Source organism: Erigeron canadensis, chromosome 2, assembly GCF_010389155.1.
Source record: "Erigeron canadensis isolate Cc75 chromosome 2, C_canadensis_v1, whole genome shotgun sequence".
Classification (NCBI taxonomy): domain Eukaryota; kingdom Viridiplantae; phylum Streptophyta; class Magnoliopsida; order Asterales; family Asteraceae; genus Erigeron; species Erigeron canadensis.
In genome coordinates, this window is record NC_057762.1 from 41,428,631 (window position 1) to 41,445,436 (window position 16,806).

The 16,806-nt window shown below is 33.5% G+C and overlaps 4 protein-coding genes across 6 annotated transcripts; 2 read left to right on the plus strand and 2 right to left on the minus strand.

Moving 5' to 3' along the window:
- The first annotated feature begins 582 nt into the window (after positions 1 to 582).
- On the plus strand, positions 583 to 5,189 carry LOC122588281 (PH, RCC1 and FYVE domains-containing protein 1-like). The gene is made up of 8 exons (XM_043760395.1): positions 583 to 606; positions 1,069 to 1,155; positions 1,950 to 2,039; positions 2,275 to 2,355; positions 2,476 to 2,673; positions 2,730 to 4,712; positions 4,839 to 4,985; positions 5,085 to 5,189. Exons 1-8 carry the CDS (start codon positions 583 to 585, stop codon positions 5,187 to 5,189), a joined length of 2,715 nt encoding a protein of 904 aa, XP_043616330.1.
- A 432-nt stretch (positions 5,190 to 5,621) lies between these two features.
- On the minus strand, positions 5,622 to 7,726 carry LOC122589461 (microtubule-associated protein RP/EB family member 1B-like). 2 transcript variants are annotated; one of them, XM_043761755.1, is made up of 7 exons: positions 7,444 to 7,726; positions 7,199 to 7,267; positions 7,018 to 7,104; positions 6,831 to 6,937; positions 6,418 to 6,631; positions 6,209 to 6,322; positions 5,622 to 5,868 (listed from the first exon to the last, which is right to left on the minus strand). In XM_043761755.1, exons 1-7 carry the CDS (start codon positions 7,522 to 7,524, stop codon positions 5,794 to 5,796), a joined length of 747 nt encoding a protein of 248 aa, XP_043617690.1. In that variant the 5' UTR covers positions 7,525 to 7,726; the 3' UTR covers positions 5,622 to 5,793. The 2 variants fall into 2 exon arrangements, with proteins under 2 accessions (XP_043617690.1, XP_043617689.1); XM_043761754.1 differs by having other exon boundaries at positions 5,622 to 5,905; positions 7,444 to 7,723.
- A 3,427-nt stretch (positions 7,727 to 11,153) lies between these two features.
- On the plus strand, positions 11,154 to 12,159 carry LOC122590138 (transcription factor ILI6-like). Its single transcript, XM_043762475.1, has 2 exons — positions 11,154 to 11,364; positions 11,909 to 12,159. The coding sequence occupies exons 1-2, from the start codon at positions 11,188 to 11,190 to the stop codon at positions 12,062 to 12,064; spliced, it is 333 nt and encodes a 110-aa protein (XP_043618410.1). The 5' UTR covers positions 11,154 to 11,187; the 3' UTR covers positions 12,065 to 12,159.
- A 416-nt stretch (positions 12,160 to 12,575) lies between these two features.
- On the minus strand, positions 12,576 to 15,879 carry LOC122589369 (F-box/kelch-repeat protein At1g74510-like). Of its 2 annotated transcripts, none has more exons than XM_043761658.1 (2): positions 15,600 to 15,879; positions 12,576 to 14,206 (listed from the first exon to the last, which is right to left on the minus strand). In XM_043761658.1, exon 2 carries the CDS (start codon positions 14,199 to 14,201, stop codon positions 12,897 to 12,899), a length of 1,305 nt encoding a protein of 434 aa, XP_043617593.1. In that variant the 5' UTR covers positions 14,202 to 14,206; positions 15,600 to 15,879; the 3' UTR covers positions 12,576 to 12,896. The 2 variants fall into 2 exon arrangements, with proteins under 2 accessions (XP_043617593.1, XP_043617592.1); XM_043761657.1 differs by having other exon boundaries at positions 12,576 to 14,307.
- Positions 15,880 to 16,806: the final 927 nt, after the last annotated feature.

Genomic DNA, 16,806 nt, shown 5'->3' on the forward strand with positions numbered 1-16,806 from the left:
TAATTGAATACTTAAACTTAATATTAGCATAACTTTAATAAATGGTTAACCGAAAATAACCGACTTTTTCGGGTAACCAAACTTAACGGTTCAAAATTTCTAACTAACCGAACTGAACCGAAACCCGAAAAATGGTTCAAAATTTCTAGCTAACCGAATCAAACCGAACCGTTTACAGCCCTATTAAAAAACTGTAGTAATTGTTTTCTTGGTTCAAATTTGAAGGGTCGAGGGCCACACAAAATTTGGGCTGAAGGAGTTTGTTATGAATTGGGCCATAAAAACTAAAAAACCTATAAGAAAATCACTTTTCCTAAAGACTCCATCTTGCCAAGAATAAACTAACTTTGGCGGGAAACAACAGATTCCGTTGCCAACGACGATCGTAGTTTTCCTTCACATTTTTTTTTTTTCTTTCTTCTTCCCATATTCCAGCTGATCCAAGAACACGCCGCGCCATCGGTTAATTCGTAAGTAAAAACATTCGATTGTATCTGTTTCAATATCTATAAGTTATATACAGTTATTTATGATGATAATCTTGAATAGGTATTTGTGAATGACCCACAAAGGATTAACTACATGGATGAGCCAAATGTTGGGCAGGTAACATCTACTCCGTGTTTGTATACAAAAAATATATATATATCGTTTGTGAAGATAAGTTGTCGTATTTCTATATAAAGATTGATTACAAGACAATACAAACTTGGACAGAGTTAACCCGAATGTGACCCGTGTAACCTGGTTATGTAAACGGGTCAAATGGGTTGGGATATTGGATTATTTAATTAGCAGTTAGCAAAAATAATTTGAATAAGATAACAAACATACTTTGATTAGACGGATTATTGGGTTGATCACCTCCCAACCCGAAATACGCCCAATTTAATAAATGGGTTAGATGGGTCAACCCGATAACAACATAAACTCATTTAGTTAACGAGGTGTATTGAGATTGAAGTGTATACTGTTTTCGTGTCAATACTGTCTGAAACTTTGAATACGTTGGTTAGGTATGTCTTGTTCGTTGTGTAAAGTTCTTCATATTTGGTTAACGGATTTTAGGCTATCACATCTTTGAAAAAAGAGACATGGTTGCTGAAATACGGACGCAGAGGGAAGCCAAAGTTCTGCCCTTTTCGGCTATCTAATGTAAGTTTAATTCTGTAAATATGAGTAATTAAGGGCATGTTTAGTTGTAGAAAATGTTTTCTAGTTTTTCATTTCTAATTTTCTAGAAAATGAAAGGAGTTTTCCGTCTCTAGAAAACAAATGAAAATTTTGAAAACGCGTTCAAAATTGAAAAATGGAAAACAATTTGAGGTTTTGAAAATTTAGAAAATGGAAAATGAAAAGTCTGAAAACTATAAAAATGTGTTTTCTAATTTTCCATAGAAAAGTGGAAAACATTGATTTCTGTTTTCATGAAAAACTTTTCTAGAAAAATAGAAATCGAACGCGTTTCCTGTTTTTTATGTTTTCTTGGAAAATAAAAGTGGAAAACAAGGGAGTTTTCTTGAACTAAACGCACCCTAAGCTTTCTAATGCAATTCATTGTAGACTTTGCTGCTAGTCTAATTTTAGTAAATATGTATACTATGAACTGTAAGAAATGTTTGCAGGATACCAGAATGCCAATCATAAAAAAACTGCTTGTAGATTATTATTTTATTTCCTTTACGAAAAGCTGAGAACATGCTTGTAGATTATGCTAAACAGCTTATATTATCAAGTAGTTAAATGGGTCCAAAAACTAATTACTTCATGCTATTTATTCGAAGTTCATAGTCTATGGTGAAGAACAAAAATTGGTAAGTTACTGTTGGCTGACAGCCATTTAGATTTTGGATCTTAATATATGAGTCATCCAATGCTTGGTCAGTAGTGTTTTCTCAATTATGTATTACTTCTTGTTAGTGAGGATCGGTTTTTTTATGACTTATTAGGATGAGACAATGCTAATTTGGTATGTTAAGAGGAAGGAGAAACAGCTGCGATTGAGTAACGTATCCAGGATTATGGCTGGACAACGCACTGTAAGTCTATACGTTATTCATTTATCAATACAATATAAAACTTTTTGGTGGCTTATTTGTAGGAGCCTCAATGTTACATGGTAAATGAGAAGTGTATAGTATAGTTTAGTGTCATTAACTACTAGCTAGCATATCGAATATCGATTTTCAGCTTTCCAACTTTTGATCCAGCTCGTTGCTCAATATTTTTAAGCATGCTCATATTGCCGATTATGAAAGTTAAAAATATAAACAGGCAAGTTTCCAAAGGTATCCTCGGCCGGATAAAGAATATCAATCCTTTTCACTCATTTATCACAACAGATCGTTGGATGTGGTAAGCAACTTATATTCTGCTATATTAAGATGTCTTTATAGCAAATAAACGTTAATTAGTTCATAGTATCATGATGTTTATATGAAATTATGATCCATTAAACATAAACACTATGGACAGATATGCAAAGACAAGGATGAAGCTGATAATTGGTTTGCTGCACTTAGGGCATTAATCTCAAGAAATAACCGCCAAACTTGTGATCGCGTCTCTTCAGATAGTTCAAGTGTCACTACTCAAAAAACCTCTCTGCTAACTAAATCAAACAGCAGCAGAGATATAGTCAGTGATATCTCATCTATGATTTTTATCGAATATGTGAAAAAGAAAAACTTTGTTCTAAGTTCTAACTTTGTATTTTGTATAAATGATAGGAATCGGGGAACAACAGAAGTACTGGTCATCGCTCAGTAAACAAACCCCAACGAATAACACTTGGAATTGCATTCTCTGATCCTCTATTCCACTCAGATTCAACTGCTCGTTTCCCTCAAAAGGAAAACAAATATGCTTCTGACCGTGGAGATAGTTCTCAGTTAAGTTTATCCAGTGCTGTAAGTTCACCTAGCCGCGAGTCGCTTCCAGAAGATTATGATTCTTTGAAGGATGTTTACATATGGGGAGAGGGAACCGGGGATGGGTATTTGGGTGGTGGTGTCCATAGAATTGGAAGCACTTGTTCCACCAGAACGAATGCACTACTACCAAAGGCTTTGAAATCAATCACAGTTCTTGATGTCAAGAAAATATCTTGTGGAAGTAGACATGCAGTATTAGTCACCGAAAGTGGGGAAATCTATAGTTGGGGTGAGGAATCAGGTGGCAGGCTAGGTCATGGAATCGAAACTGATGTGTCAGCCCCAAAGCTTATCTACCTAAATGGATTAGAAATTGAGTCAGTGGCATGTGGAGAAAATCACACTTGTGCTTTAACACAAAACGGAGATCTTTATACATGGGGAGATGGTATTCACAACTTTGGTCTTCTTGGTCATGTGAGTCCAGTCAGTCATTGGACACCAAGAAAAGTTAGAGGTGCTATAGAGGGTATGCATATATCGTATATATCTTGTGGACCTTGGCATACAGCAGCAATTACGTCACACGGGCTGTTGTTTACGTTTGGAGAAGGAACCTTTGGAGCTTTAGGTCATGGGGATGCTAACAGCATATATGTTCCTAAAGAGGTGGAAGCTCTTAAAGGGCTAATTACTAAACAAGTTGCTTGTGGAGTTTGGCATACTGCTGCTATTGTAGAGATTGATTCTGAAACATCGAGGAAACTTTTCACCTGGGGAAATGGGGATAACGGTCAGCTTGGACATGGAAATAAAGTTTCAACATTCATCCCTTCTTGTGTAGCTACTCTGATTGATAAAAACTTCTACCAGGTGGCATGCGGGTCTAGTATGACAGTTGCTCTAACTACCTCGGGGATTGTATATACAATGGGAGGTACTGGAAGTGGTGGTAATCTTCCTTCGTGTGTTGAAGGTCTAAGAGATAAATACATAAAAGAAATAGCATGTGGTTCTCATCATATTGCAATTTTAAATTCAAAATTCGAGGTTTACACATGGGGAAAAGGCACACATGGGCAATTAGGGCATGGTGACAATAACGAAAGGGAAGTTCCTACACTAGTTGAAGCTTTAAGTGGAACAAAGGTGAAAAGTGTGGTATGCGGATCTAATACCACTATTGCAGTTTGTGTTCAGAAATGTGTTACCACTGTTGATCTTTCAATGTGTTCTGGTTGTCATGAACAGTTTAACTTTCACAGAAAACTTCACCACTGCTACAATTGTGGGCTTGCTTTCTGTAAAGCGTGTAGCAGAAAGAAATCGTCAAAAGCTTTGTTGGCTTCAGGTATGGACAAATCTTACCGTGTTTGTGACGGTTGTTATAGTAAGATCAATAACGATATGGACTTGCAAACAACTTTTCAACCTCCAAAAGTTGACAAGGAAAATATTAGCTGCAACTCCTCTGGTTATAAGCCACACAGACTACTGTCAAGGTTGTCTTTTGCTTCATCAGAACATTTAGATGACTCTAGCCAGGATCATGCACTCTTGCAGCATAGTGGAACCCTCATGAGGGAATATGCACATATACCAATTACATCAAGTACATCATCATCGACATTTGGATACACGGACCCAATCTTGGCCTCACATTCAGTTTCAGTAGTTGGTGGGCAAGAAGCATCTCCAATATCTATAACATCTAGTCCGAATCGCTTAGTATCACTTTCATCTGATGTCGGCTCTCTTGCATCTAATGAAATAAGATCAAATGACTACAATAGAAAGAACAAATTTCTGATGCAAGAAATGTCTACTTTGAGAGAACAGGTAACTTTTACAATCTTGAAATGTTTGGTACTTTGGTATGCATCTTGTACATTACTGAATTTTAACGCGATATAAATTCCCAAACCAGTTACTCGAATGAAACAAAAAGTACTATATGTTATGTAGGTGGAGGTTCTTTCACACAAAGCTCGACTTCTAGAAGCTGAACTGGAACGAAGATCAAGGCAATTGAAAGAAGCAACTGAACAAGCATGGGATGAAGGAGAGAAGAACAAAGCCACAAAGGAAGCAATAAAGTCCCTCACAATGCAGGTGAGTGAATTTTTTGGTTCATTCTGTTTACAAGTTCTGTTGATAAAGCTAATCGACTCTATAGTATGATATCCATTGACCAGTGCAATTGTATGACAGTTGGATGAGTTGGTCACCCGGACGGGTCAAGGAGCTTCTTCCAGCTGCAGAGTATCAAGTGCAAATTCTGGAAGCACTTTTGGCTTGGCGTCTGGAGCGTATTGACCCTCTAGACATATCATGTATATACAATGTTTGATCTTGGTCTGCCCATGTCTTATGGAGCTAGATATGTGTACTCTGTTCATGGTTCAATGAACTTTATTGGTTCATCAATATATCTACCTAGACTATGAGGTAAGGTTAGCTATAAGGAATAGATGTACACTCGAAGCTACTAAGAGGTGAAATAACGTCAAAATCGGTCTCTAATAGGTCAGTATGAAACAACCTGAGGAAATGTGTTGAGTCTTGTAGAAATTTATTAACAGTTGACTTGCACTGATATAGAAAATATGAAGTATAGTTGCATAAACAGTTTGCATCTCTTGAGAAAGACTATCGATGTTCATTAAATGTTCTGCAGATTGTTTCATGGATGCAAAATTTGGTTGACTTAACTTATATATCAGGAAAAAAAAAAAGATTTGTACATTATGGTACACATTGCAAATAATTGGGCAAAGTATGCATATAAAAGTTTACTTCAAAGATATGTTCTTCTCTGGAAGGTAGCCCAAGACATCTTAACTTACATGCAAAACTGGAAAGAACAAATTCAGGTAAACTATCTGTTAGTGTGTTTTACACATACTGCAGTCTGGTTAGTTTACACAATCACCAACAATTCTTCATCGTTTGGCAGATAAAATTTCTTGAGCTTCAGCAAGTCCTGACTCGTCATCTACAGCATAAAGTATCTTTTTTACTGCCACAACCATCTGAATACAGAAGTTCATTCAAAATGAGGGTAAAATTTATAAACATTGATCTCAATTAAGGGGGTGTTTGGGATTGCAATGCATTTTCAAAACTGCACGTTTGAGAAGCAGGGAGGAGGAGGATGCTTCTCCAAAACTGCGTTGTGAGGGGAAAAATGAAAAAAAGAAGGGATATAATGTTGGTAAAACGCATTTCCAAACACTCAAGCATGTCTTTCAAATTACTATGGCAACATGCAAAGCAATGTTTCAAAATGCCCCTAGACTTGTTATGGATACAAATAACCTGAGGAAGAGGGTTACCGGGATATTTTGCACTTGAGGGGATTGAAAAAGTATCTCAATATCTCGAAGTTTTGAGTAATAATAATCTCTTTCTTTCTTTAAAAGGTTCATGGAAAGCTTCGTCTCCTTGATCTGAATGATATCAAAAAAATTTAATTTGACTTTAGGCTTAGCATGTAAACTTGGAATAAAATGGACCCGAAGAACTAAAACCCAATTGAGATTACCTCATTAGACGATACCCGGATCTCATCTGAAGCAACAGACTCCACTGCAACTACACCTGTTTTTCTTTGTTTTGTCCCTACAGAAATCTTCCGGGGTGCATCTGACTCAGGGTTGCGGGAGTTCTTTGTTTGTAAAGATTTCAAGTTTTTCTGGGAACTCTTTATGCTTTTTGCCTTAGAAAACTTACTTCTACGTTCTACCGGATTATAGTTCCTGCAACAATTTGAACATATAAGACCCTAACGATGTACAAGCACCCAAGTGCTATTGATGTATAAATACCCTATTTATAGATCATCTTTCAGTTTAAAATGAATATGGAAAATTCCTCAAATTCTCTCTAATTTGTCAAATGCAAACAAAGTCGTTTGATGGTCGCAAAACCTGCCAAAAAAGGGTGGCTATAACATACTCATTGACGATGCCATCATTTGCAGAATCACAATAGCGTTTCAACCATTGTAAAAACTCCAAATTGTCCAACGGTCGTCCCTTGATAAGTCTGTTAACTTCGATATGCTGCACCATAAGTTAAAAATCTTTAATCCTTGTCCAAATCATGGACACAAATGTACACCAGTTCCCCTAATAGTACTTACCTTATCGATTTTCAGTTTGTTAAATACATCCTGCAACACTTTATAGTTTTGGATCATATCATATTCTGTCTTTGCATCAACATGTACCTGCACTTTACCCACATCAAGTTCACTTGGCACTCAACTTAATACATACTTAAACTTAAAAAGGTACAAAAAGTGTTGATTCGGGTTGGAGGACCTTATGCATAGGAACAACCCCTGGAAAAGTCATGTCTATCAATTGACACTGCACAACACCTGAAGCAGCCTACATAGTATATATGTTTTTAAAACATGATCACTATACACGTATTTACACTATTTGCATACATACCAATTACCAAGTATATTTATATTAATATTTGATATACTAAGTAACAAGATTATTACTTGTAAGAAATGTTTAGAGATAAAATGAAATTTTATTTATATGTATATATATACCTGTTCAATCTTAGTAAGATTGAGATGAAGTTTGGCATTAATCCATGCAATAATCTCATTCCTTCCAATATTGCTACTCATATTTCACTTTCTTCTTTTTCTTTCAAGATACTCAGACTATAATCTATAATGATATCACAATTTGCAAATAAGGGTGGCAGTTATGTTTTTTCGTAATATACCAAACTCAAACTCAATCTCAAAATGATAATTTATTTTTAGATTTCATATTTGTATACTTTCTTTTTCCAAAGTTAGCAACTTGTTCATTAATCTATGATAACAACTAAAATAAAATTATTGCAGCATGGTTGAGTCTGAAATTAAGCTAAATTATAAGAAGATAAAATAATTTTATTAAATGGTGTTAATTAAGTTATCTATTATCTAATAATGATAATTAACATTTACGACTTTTTGGTCTGATAGGGACCTTAGTTGCAATAATGGAGATAGTGGTTGTATAGTATAAAGTTAATTTGTTTTTAGTAAAACAAAGTTCTATTGGACTATTGGTGTTTCATAATCCCATCATTATATAATTTGTATATACGTACAAGCAGCAGATAAAACAAATATATTAACTCTAATGAGAGATACACTCTACCTACATAATTTTCTTTTCAATTATGTAATTCTATATGAACTAGTGGGTTGTGTGCAATTTATATGATATTATTGGAATTGTATTAACATGAGGCACAATAAAATTTTAATTTAGATCAAAATTTGAAATTCTATAAAACATTCATAATATTTAGCTGCTAACCGCGACTGAAAGTGACTTCCAGCTACAACGACCTCTGACTTTGATACAAGATAGGTAACTCTCATTTTGTTTATAAAAAGTAATATAGTCATTATAGATTTAAGTTTGCAACACTCAAGTCCAAATGTTAAGGTTGTTTTCGATATTGTGTTTTCAGATAAAATTTTGCATTTTCAAAATTACCTAATGTTTACAAAAAGCATGCCTGAGCCTGAGCCTTTCAATCCTGCACTTCTCTCTAACAACACAAATAATGACTTTTACAACCAATCATATTTTGTGATTATTTATTTTTTCAAACTCGGTAATCAAATAATCCGTTCAAGATATGATCTCAAACATCCGATAATGAGATGATACTTAATTGTCTTAACCCAGCTTCTTCTAAAGTTTACATAATAAGTAGTAGTTTGATCAATAATTCTAAAGTTAAGATCAACGAATCATTATGATAGGTGACCCGATCAATCAACAAAATACAAAGGAAACAAGTGAAGCGACCCCTAATATGAAAGGAAACAAAGAAAGTAGGTCCAGTTGGGGTTGCGGTGGACTTTAATGTTTGTTTTGTTTCGTCCCGAGGAATCAAAAGAAGATGTGCATTATATCAACTTTTTTTTTTTGTTTTTTGCTCAAGGCTTATCATATCAATACCTATATTAGTCATTATCATACTTTTTGTATATATGTTAGTATATATGACATATCACATATGATAAGATGATTGATAACTAAACAGTGGTTTTCAAGAAAGGATTGTTACTATGGAGAAAAGAGTGAAGTAGCAAAATAATGCTAGATTTGCAAACCAAAATTTAAAAAATATATGTGACAATCACATACGAGAATCAATACAAAAAGAAAAAGAACTTTATTTGACAAGTGAAATATGTAAATGATATATGTGTACGTAAATTATTTGTAAGAACATGTCCTCTGCAAAAAGTCATAAATTTGCTATGCCAATTACTTAAACATAGTTTTATGTATAAGAATTAACTTCGAATATTTTCGATAATGCAATAAGTCTTTAAAAGCTTTTCACATTAATAAAGTTACACAGTTACACAAGAGAAATATTAAAGTTAAAAAAGTCTATTATACTCCACATTTTTCATAAAAAAAGAACATCAGAAATTCATTATCTCCCATGTCAAATATCCGTAAAAAAATTGTTTATGAACTCCAACCCTTTAGTATAGTCATGCACTAGATTTTAGACCTGTATCCAACACTGAATACGAGAAATATGAAATTATCAATATTAGATATTTATACATTCAACTTATGAAAGTTTGTAATTTCAAAATTGAAATAACTGTTTAATTCAAATGATAGCAAATAAAAAGCAAAACAATGTGATATACTAGTATTTACATTAGATTACAAGCACATATCCTCTTTCATCTTTTGCAAAATTGTTGATGCGTTCGAACGAACAAAATTCAAAATGATCACTAATATAGATCAATTTTTCAATACTAAAAATAATATACTGACTTCTATATCATAATAAATCAACATCTAATAGTGATAAAGTCGTAACCTGGTGTATTAGACACGGGTCTAAAAAATATATTATTTAGTGGGATTTATTTATCTATATTATTATTAAATAAATGTATGAGGCGTACAAAATTTAAACACACGATAATTATTATCTTTAGTTAGAATTATAATACTTATAATTAATGCAATACCTATCTTTTAGTTAGATCGACATTGACATATATGTTTAGATATATTTATTATATAACTTATATAATAAAAATTCAAGAAAAGTCAAAATTGAGAATTTAAAAAAATAAAAGATATGATTGGTTAATAAGCTATTAGAGCAATTGTGTTTTAGTATAATAGAAGATAACTCTCAATTACATTGGAACAAAACATATAAGTTTAGTAAAACTCTATATTAAAACTACAATATAGTAAAACGGAGAGAAAGAATTGGTCAACCAAAAAAATAAGTTTGGTTCAGATTTTAGAAAATTGTTACAAATTAACACAAACTCAAAAACAAAGTTTTAAATCTTCCAACATCAGAAGTTGATAAATAAAGCCGATATACTCTGGCTAATCATTCAATCATGCATAAATCAAACAAACTTAAAAATTACGACAAAAAGGCACACGACCCATCAACTTACCCGGCCCACGTCTCGGTGCAAATTAAGGAAGATGACGCTAGGCTTATACCAACGGGCCTAAAGGCCGGCTCTATAACACATGTCGGATAACCAATTGCCTTGAGCATCCAACTTTTGGGTTAGTGTTTTGGGTTTAACAGTAACAAAAAAAAGGACACTAAATTTCCATATCAATAATGTTTTTAATTGTTCTCGCCGTGTTCTCATTTGAAGGGTGTTCTTACGTAAAAACCACCCTATATATATATTATATATATATATCACCCAATAATGTAGTAGACTAATGTTTATGATGTCTATCCCTTTTTCAGAATACCTTACAGTTGAATTATAGATATGTCCTGATTATCTATGTAAATTTTTAGTTAAATATGAGGTTGACGCAATTAACCCATTTATTGAACGAGTTGAGTGCGTGTTCAACTTGTAAACACGATTAAGTAAATGAATTTGCTTTGGGTTAAAAGCTATACAAACCTGTCAACCCCAGCACGATTGTCAACCTGCCAAGATTTAAGCACTGCATAGACAAGAGGGGTCCACAGAACACACAAATGACACAACATACATTGTGCAATAAACAGAACATACATAACAATAAACAGAGTATCTTATTGGTGAAATGTAAATATATCCTATTCACTTGCAAGTAACCCCCCAATTGGTCGGCCTACAACGGGACCTGATCTCGCAAATTATGTGGGCCCATAATGTGAGACAAGTTTTATGTTTAAGATTATATTATCAGCTTCAAGTCTTCAACAATCAATATATAGTATGACTTTGGTTTTTCTAACATAATTTGTCTCCAACCTACACATTAGCATGCCCTTTTTAAAGCAACTCTATATTCAGTTCATGAGAAAAACTGTACTTCAAGGTATGTCTAGTCCTAGAAAGCGATCTATGAAAGATCCAACTAATCCTCACGCCGAGCTCAATGACCTTGTCATAAAGTTACAAGAATTTCTCCCAGCTTCAAGTTCCACAGGCGATAGCAGGGTACGTTATGTTTTATGAACATTTAAATGCAGTTACTAAAGAACTCATATTACTTAACTGAACATATATGTCGGCACATCACTAATGAAACACGTGTTCAAAAGAGTCGCTCGATGCTGGCACACCACTAGTAGTTCATATGGGTGGACCTAGATGGTCAGTTAGATATGCAAGTGCATATATTGGGAAAGAATTTATAGTTTACGGAAATAGCACTAAAACTTGGGAAAATGTTTTATAATTATATATATACCGACTAGATTCAGAAATACCTACAGTAACTCTACACAGAGCTTGAATGTGTACTTGGGCTTTGCTCATAGATAGATATGTGTCCAAGTTCAAATCTTTAGTTTCCTAATGAACTATCGCTAAACTACCAGCAATACATCAACAAACCAGTAACAAAAGAGGCTGTTTACATTACTCAAACCAGTTATCTACTGTCAACAAACAAGTAATCTTGCTAAATGCCAAGAGCTTTCACTTACTGTATATACTTTGTCTAAAAAACTAAAACTAGATTGTGGTTTATTGGCATAAGGAAAAGATAGCAGCTATTATCAAGGAGACATGCAAATACATAAGGAGGCTGCAAAAAGAGGTGAAGAATATAGGAGAAAGACTATCCTTACTATTGGATTCTATGGAAAACAATGGTCTTGATGTAGACATCCTCAGAAATCTTCTACAACAATAAATTGCTAAGAGTCTTTAAATTAATCTCTTTATTAAGTCTTGGTGTCAAAAGCCAAAACAGACATATATTTATATTAATAATCAAATTGTCTATTACTACCATAGTACCATGTAATGCAGTATCTTTAAGGTGTTATATGTGATTAAATAATAATATTAGTAATGGTGCCACAATGGATCATAATATGTAACTAATTAGAGAACTAACTTAAGTTTCATACCAAAGAATCATGTCTTAAAGCACTTAAAGCACCAACGAACTTTACCTTTTTGTGATTTGCAATTGTTAAGGCACCAAATCGTCTTTAGAAAAGAAAATGGCTTTCATCACAGACCTATGTTCATATCTACTATATTTACCTAAACCTTAGGATGCATCATCGCGCTTACTGACCAAAAATGCCCATGAGGGCTCATGGGACTACATATATAAAACATGGATCATAAGGTGCGTTAAAAAACAATAAAACAGAACATGAAAATAGGCAGCCATGGTGCAACGATAGTAAAAAGGTGATAAAATTCTGAGCACTGATATTTATAAGAAACTATAAGTACACTTTGGCTTACATTATTAATTAACCTATGCTACACAATACCATCTTTGAAAAGAATATTAAGAGTATGGAAATCTGATGGCATAAAAAAGATGTTAAAAGAAAAGGAAAAAAAAAAAGCTGAGATACTTGTTCAAGAAAACGTACATTAATGCTAAGACCCAAATTTAATTTTAAGAAAACAAGAAAAAAAAAAGATATAAATTTGACAAAATCTCCAAGATTCTCAGGTCATAATATAAGATGAAGTTCATGGAGAAACCTGTTCAACGCGCCTCAACATCCCATCACAGCACAATTATATACAAAACCACCGGATGGCTTTTTAGCAAGCAAGTTCCATTGAGGCGGGTTTTCATCAGGTATCCAAGAATTCAGCTCTATCATACCCCCATAAGAAGCCCTCGGTCCGCCAATAACAATAAGCTGATCACCACAAGCACGAAAAGCAAGTCCCCATCCATTCATAGAGCTCGCTCTTTCTGGCAACCCACCCACTCTGACCCAAATATTCTGATCCTTAATATATTTTTTAACATCCTGTTCTTCATAACAAGCTGCATATAATTCATTTTTTACAACTGCTAATAAAGGAGGTGCTTTGGCGGTTGGAGGTGCATCCTGACCCCCTGCACCTGTTAGTACTGGAAACATATTGGGAATCTCTGTCCAAGTACCGGTTTCTATATTATAAACTTCCCCACATGTTAACTCTTTGTTGTTTTCCTCGCCTATTCCACCAACAACGTAAAATTTTGAATCCATAAATACCCCAGAACACATTTTTCTGGGTTTATTCATGTTAGGGAGGGTCACCCAAGTCCCGGTTTCTGAATTATAAAGTTCAGCCGAACTCAAAATGTTGCCAGATGGACCACACCCACCAGCTACAATAGCTATCTTGCCAAGACTTGCAGACCCAAACAGACATCTAGGAGTATTGGTCTTTGAGCCAGGTGACCATGAGTTAGTTACAATGCTATATTTATATACTACGTGTGTTTCTATTTCTTTACCAAACACGAGCAGTTCAGTGCCTACAGCTAAAGATTCTTTATCTGAGCACATGAAGCATTCATTGCAGTCCATGGTAGGCAGACGCATCCAGTTACAGCGGATCGGGTCAAAAGCCTCCCACTCAAAAAGGTTACACGAAAAGTATACCCAGTGTTCTATAATACCCATACATCTTCTTAGCCTATAGAGTTCACCACCACGAACCACAGACCGAAACGCACTGTTTAGGGACGCGATCGATCCGTAATCAGACCTCGAGCTGCGCAAAAGACAATTGATTGAGAGGTCTCGACCAATTTGGCTGATTAGTGAACTTGTATCTGATTGATCCTCTTGTTCTTGACTGTTCGATTGTTCAGATTTCAAAAGTGAAATGGACAAACTTCCTTTCTCGGAAGTTCTGCATGATTTTTTTAAACCTGCTTTCGTTTCTCCTCCATCATCAAGATAACGCTTTCCTTTTGAAAGCTCGGTGACACAATATGCATTATAAGCCCATTTGCTTTCTTGTTCACAAGCACTCGGCAATTCTCTTGAAACAAGAAAAGTTGGACCCTCCAACATGACTCCTATTTAGAACAATATGATATATTCTGTCATGCGAATCGAATTCTTCAAGGAAAAGAACGACAAAGTTTGGAAACTGTTTATGTATGCAAAGTAAATGAATCTGTACCATGCGGAATAAAGAACACCACCAAGAACAATTTAGCATCTTTGGAATTTTGTCAATGTGTACTAGATGTTAAGTAATGTACATCAAAATTATCATCAGTTTATAATATAAGTACAGGTACACACAACATACATATAGTTATATACAACAAATTAGAATTGACACTATATCTGTAGTATTCTTAAGCATTATCATATCCCTTGATACACCCTAAGTCATTATTGAGTACTAAATAGATTAAAATGGTTAGGATTTTACAAGGATTATAAAGGTTATCAGCATGATATTATCTAACACTCATATCAAATTAAAAGAGTATTATCTCAAATGAGAGAAAACTATCTAACACGTCCAAGAAGTCAAACTTAGGATAAATTTACAATCTTTGGAACCTTGAATAATTCAACTTCTAATAATGGATTAGATCATCGTAGTAAACATGATGTATAGATCAGTCAAAGATAAGACATCCATAAAAACAAAATGTCCCATCTTTGAAAATTAACTAAGCATAAAAATAGATTAAAAATGCACTCTTTAATCAAAAGCCAACAAGACAATCCCAAATCACAATCATAACACAAGCCAAAACAAACTAAGATTGAAAATCAACCGAGTAAACACAAAAAGCACAAGATTGTAATTTCTCAGTTGGGATTTTCTTGAATTTCATTACAAATGAGTTTACCTTTGTACAAGTTACATATGATCTTTCATTTTTTGATTAACTGTATATAAATAGATATTAAGGGATTATATATAAATAACATCATACAAAGGGACTATAGCTATAATTTGTATAGAAAAAAAATTTCTCGAATGAAGGTTACAATCCAAAATGAATGAACCAGAAAGATCTGTAAGCATAACCCACCAAAAAGCACCCAACTTTCAATACAAATAAGCATGCATGACTTGAACTAGATATAAATTAAGGTCAGCAGAAATTCCTAAATTGGTGAATTCCCAAATTTGGTATTTTCCCAATTTGACAAAAAAAAAAAAGGAAAAAAAAAATTGAAGCATAATCTAACAATTTATTAAAAGCAATAAACTTTGCAATCAAATCAAATCAAGAATTCAAGATATACATAACACATCATCCTAACAAATTATTAACATAGACTTAAGAAACAAAAACAAAAATAGTCATTAGAAATCAAATCTTTCTTTCGTTTTCCAATTAAAAATTCAAACTTTTAATCAATCGACTATCTAAAAATCAAAGCCAATGTATATTCATCAAACAAACCTCAATAATAAGCTAGAAAAGATAGAAAGCTTACAGCTTTTCACACAGAAGAGGGCTTAGCTGAGAAATCTTGAAGACGAGTATATATATATATACACACACACTTTTATGTATAATATATACAGATATATATGTATATATACACACGCAAATGAAATGAAATTCAGCTGCAAAATTGCTTGTGGGCAAACTTTAAATTCTCCTTTTCAGGAACTGAGGCCCCCTCAGCTCTTGCTCCCCACACTTCTTGATACCTCTTTTCTGTATGTATAAAATAAAAATAAATGTTACTAGTATTTTATTAGTATTTTGGAGAATATAATAATTTGGCTGTAAATTATATGTGGGATTTGAGAGATAGGGAGTGGGGGAGTATTTATAATTAAAGGTAAAGGTTGAATAAGTTTATAAATAGACAAATAGGAGACGTGGCTTTATAGCCTAGTATTTATATATATATTCAGTTATTCACTGAATTTGCACTTAATATGATTTTCAATTTAATGTGTCACACTACACCATTATATATTCTTTATAAATATGTATGTCTGTATTTGTGTTCTGATAGTAAACAAACTATGGTGGTTGAAAGATATGAAAGACGGTGAACTTGTTTAAAAAAATACTAACACGTTATCGCGTTTTGCGGCGGTGGTTGTGGTGGGGCGACTGTTAGTGGTAGATAAGATGCCGAGTGGTGTAAATAATTGATGTAAAAGTAAGAGAAAATGATCCGTACTGCAGACTTTACCTAAGATTAGGTACTGTTACTTTAAAAAAAGTTACAAATTAAACCTTTGAATTTGATAAACATACATAACCCCTGAATTTTACATAATCCCCTTAGGTAAAGCATGTTTTACGTAACATTTCCCCTAAAATTAATTGATATAAAGGTTAATGGAGATATTTAAAAAAATTAAGGATGAATAATACGGAGTATAATTTAATCATTAATATTAGGGAGTGATATATCTACAGCACATTTTACATATCTACAACAATGCGTGTTTTACACAGTTGTGCACTGTGCAGTGAAATATGTATTTTTGTTGTAGATGGCTAAATTATGTTGTAAATATATCATTTCTCTTAATATTAAGAGGGTAGTGTATATGTGTGTGAAAAAATTTTAAGGAAAAATAAATGAACACATTACATATATTTCAATATTTTCAAAAATAAAATATTAATTTTTAATAATATAGTATAGATAAGTAATGAGTAATCTATATTTACAG

Excerpts from the sequence above, each read along its gene's own strand:
- LOC122588281 (XM_043760395.1), top strand. The coding sequence starts at position 583 with ATGGATGAGCCAAATGTTGGGCAG. Across the intron at positions 2,356-2,475 it reads ACAACAGATCGTTGGATGTG|ATATGCAAAGACAAGGATGA; the intron begins GTAAGCAACTTA and ends CACTATGGACAG. Across the intron at positions 4,986-5,084 it reads TAAAGTCCCTCACAATGCAG|TTGGATGAGTTGGTCACCCG; the intron begins GTGAGTGAATTT and ends ATTGTATGACAG.
- LOC122590138 (XM_043762475.1), top strand. The coding sequence starts at position 11,188 with ATGCCCTTTTTAAAGCAACTCTATATTCAGTTCATGAGAAAAACTGTA. Across the intron at positions 11,365-11,908 it reads GTTCCACAGGCGATAGCAGG|GAAAAGATAGCAGCTATTAT; the intron begins GTACGTTATGTT and ends TATTGGCATAAG.
- LOC122589461 (XM_043761754.1), bottom strand. The coding sequence starts at position 7,524 with ATGAGTAGCAATATTGGAAGGAATGAGATTATTGCATGGATTAATGCC. Across the intron at positions 6,323-6,417 it reads TCCGGGTATCGTCTAATGAG|ATCAAGGAGACGAAGCTTTC; the intron begins GTAATCTCAATT and ends GATATCATTCAG. Across the intron at positions 5,906-6,208 it reads CTCAAGTGCAAAATATCCCG|ATGGTTGTGGCAGTAAAAAA; the intron begins GTAACCCTCTTC and ends TTCTGTATTCAG.
- LOC122589369 (XM_043761658.1), bottom strand. The coding sequence starts at position 14,201 with ATGTTGGAGGGTCCAACTTTTCTTGTTTCAAGAGAATTGCCGAGTGCT.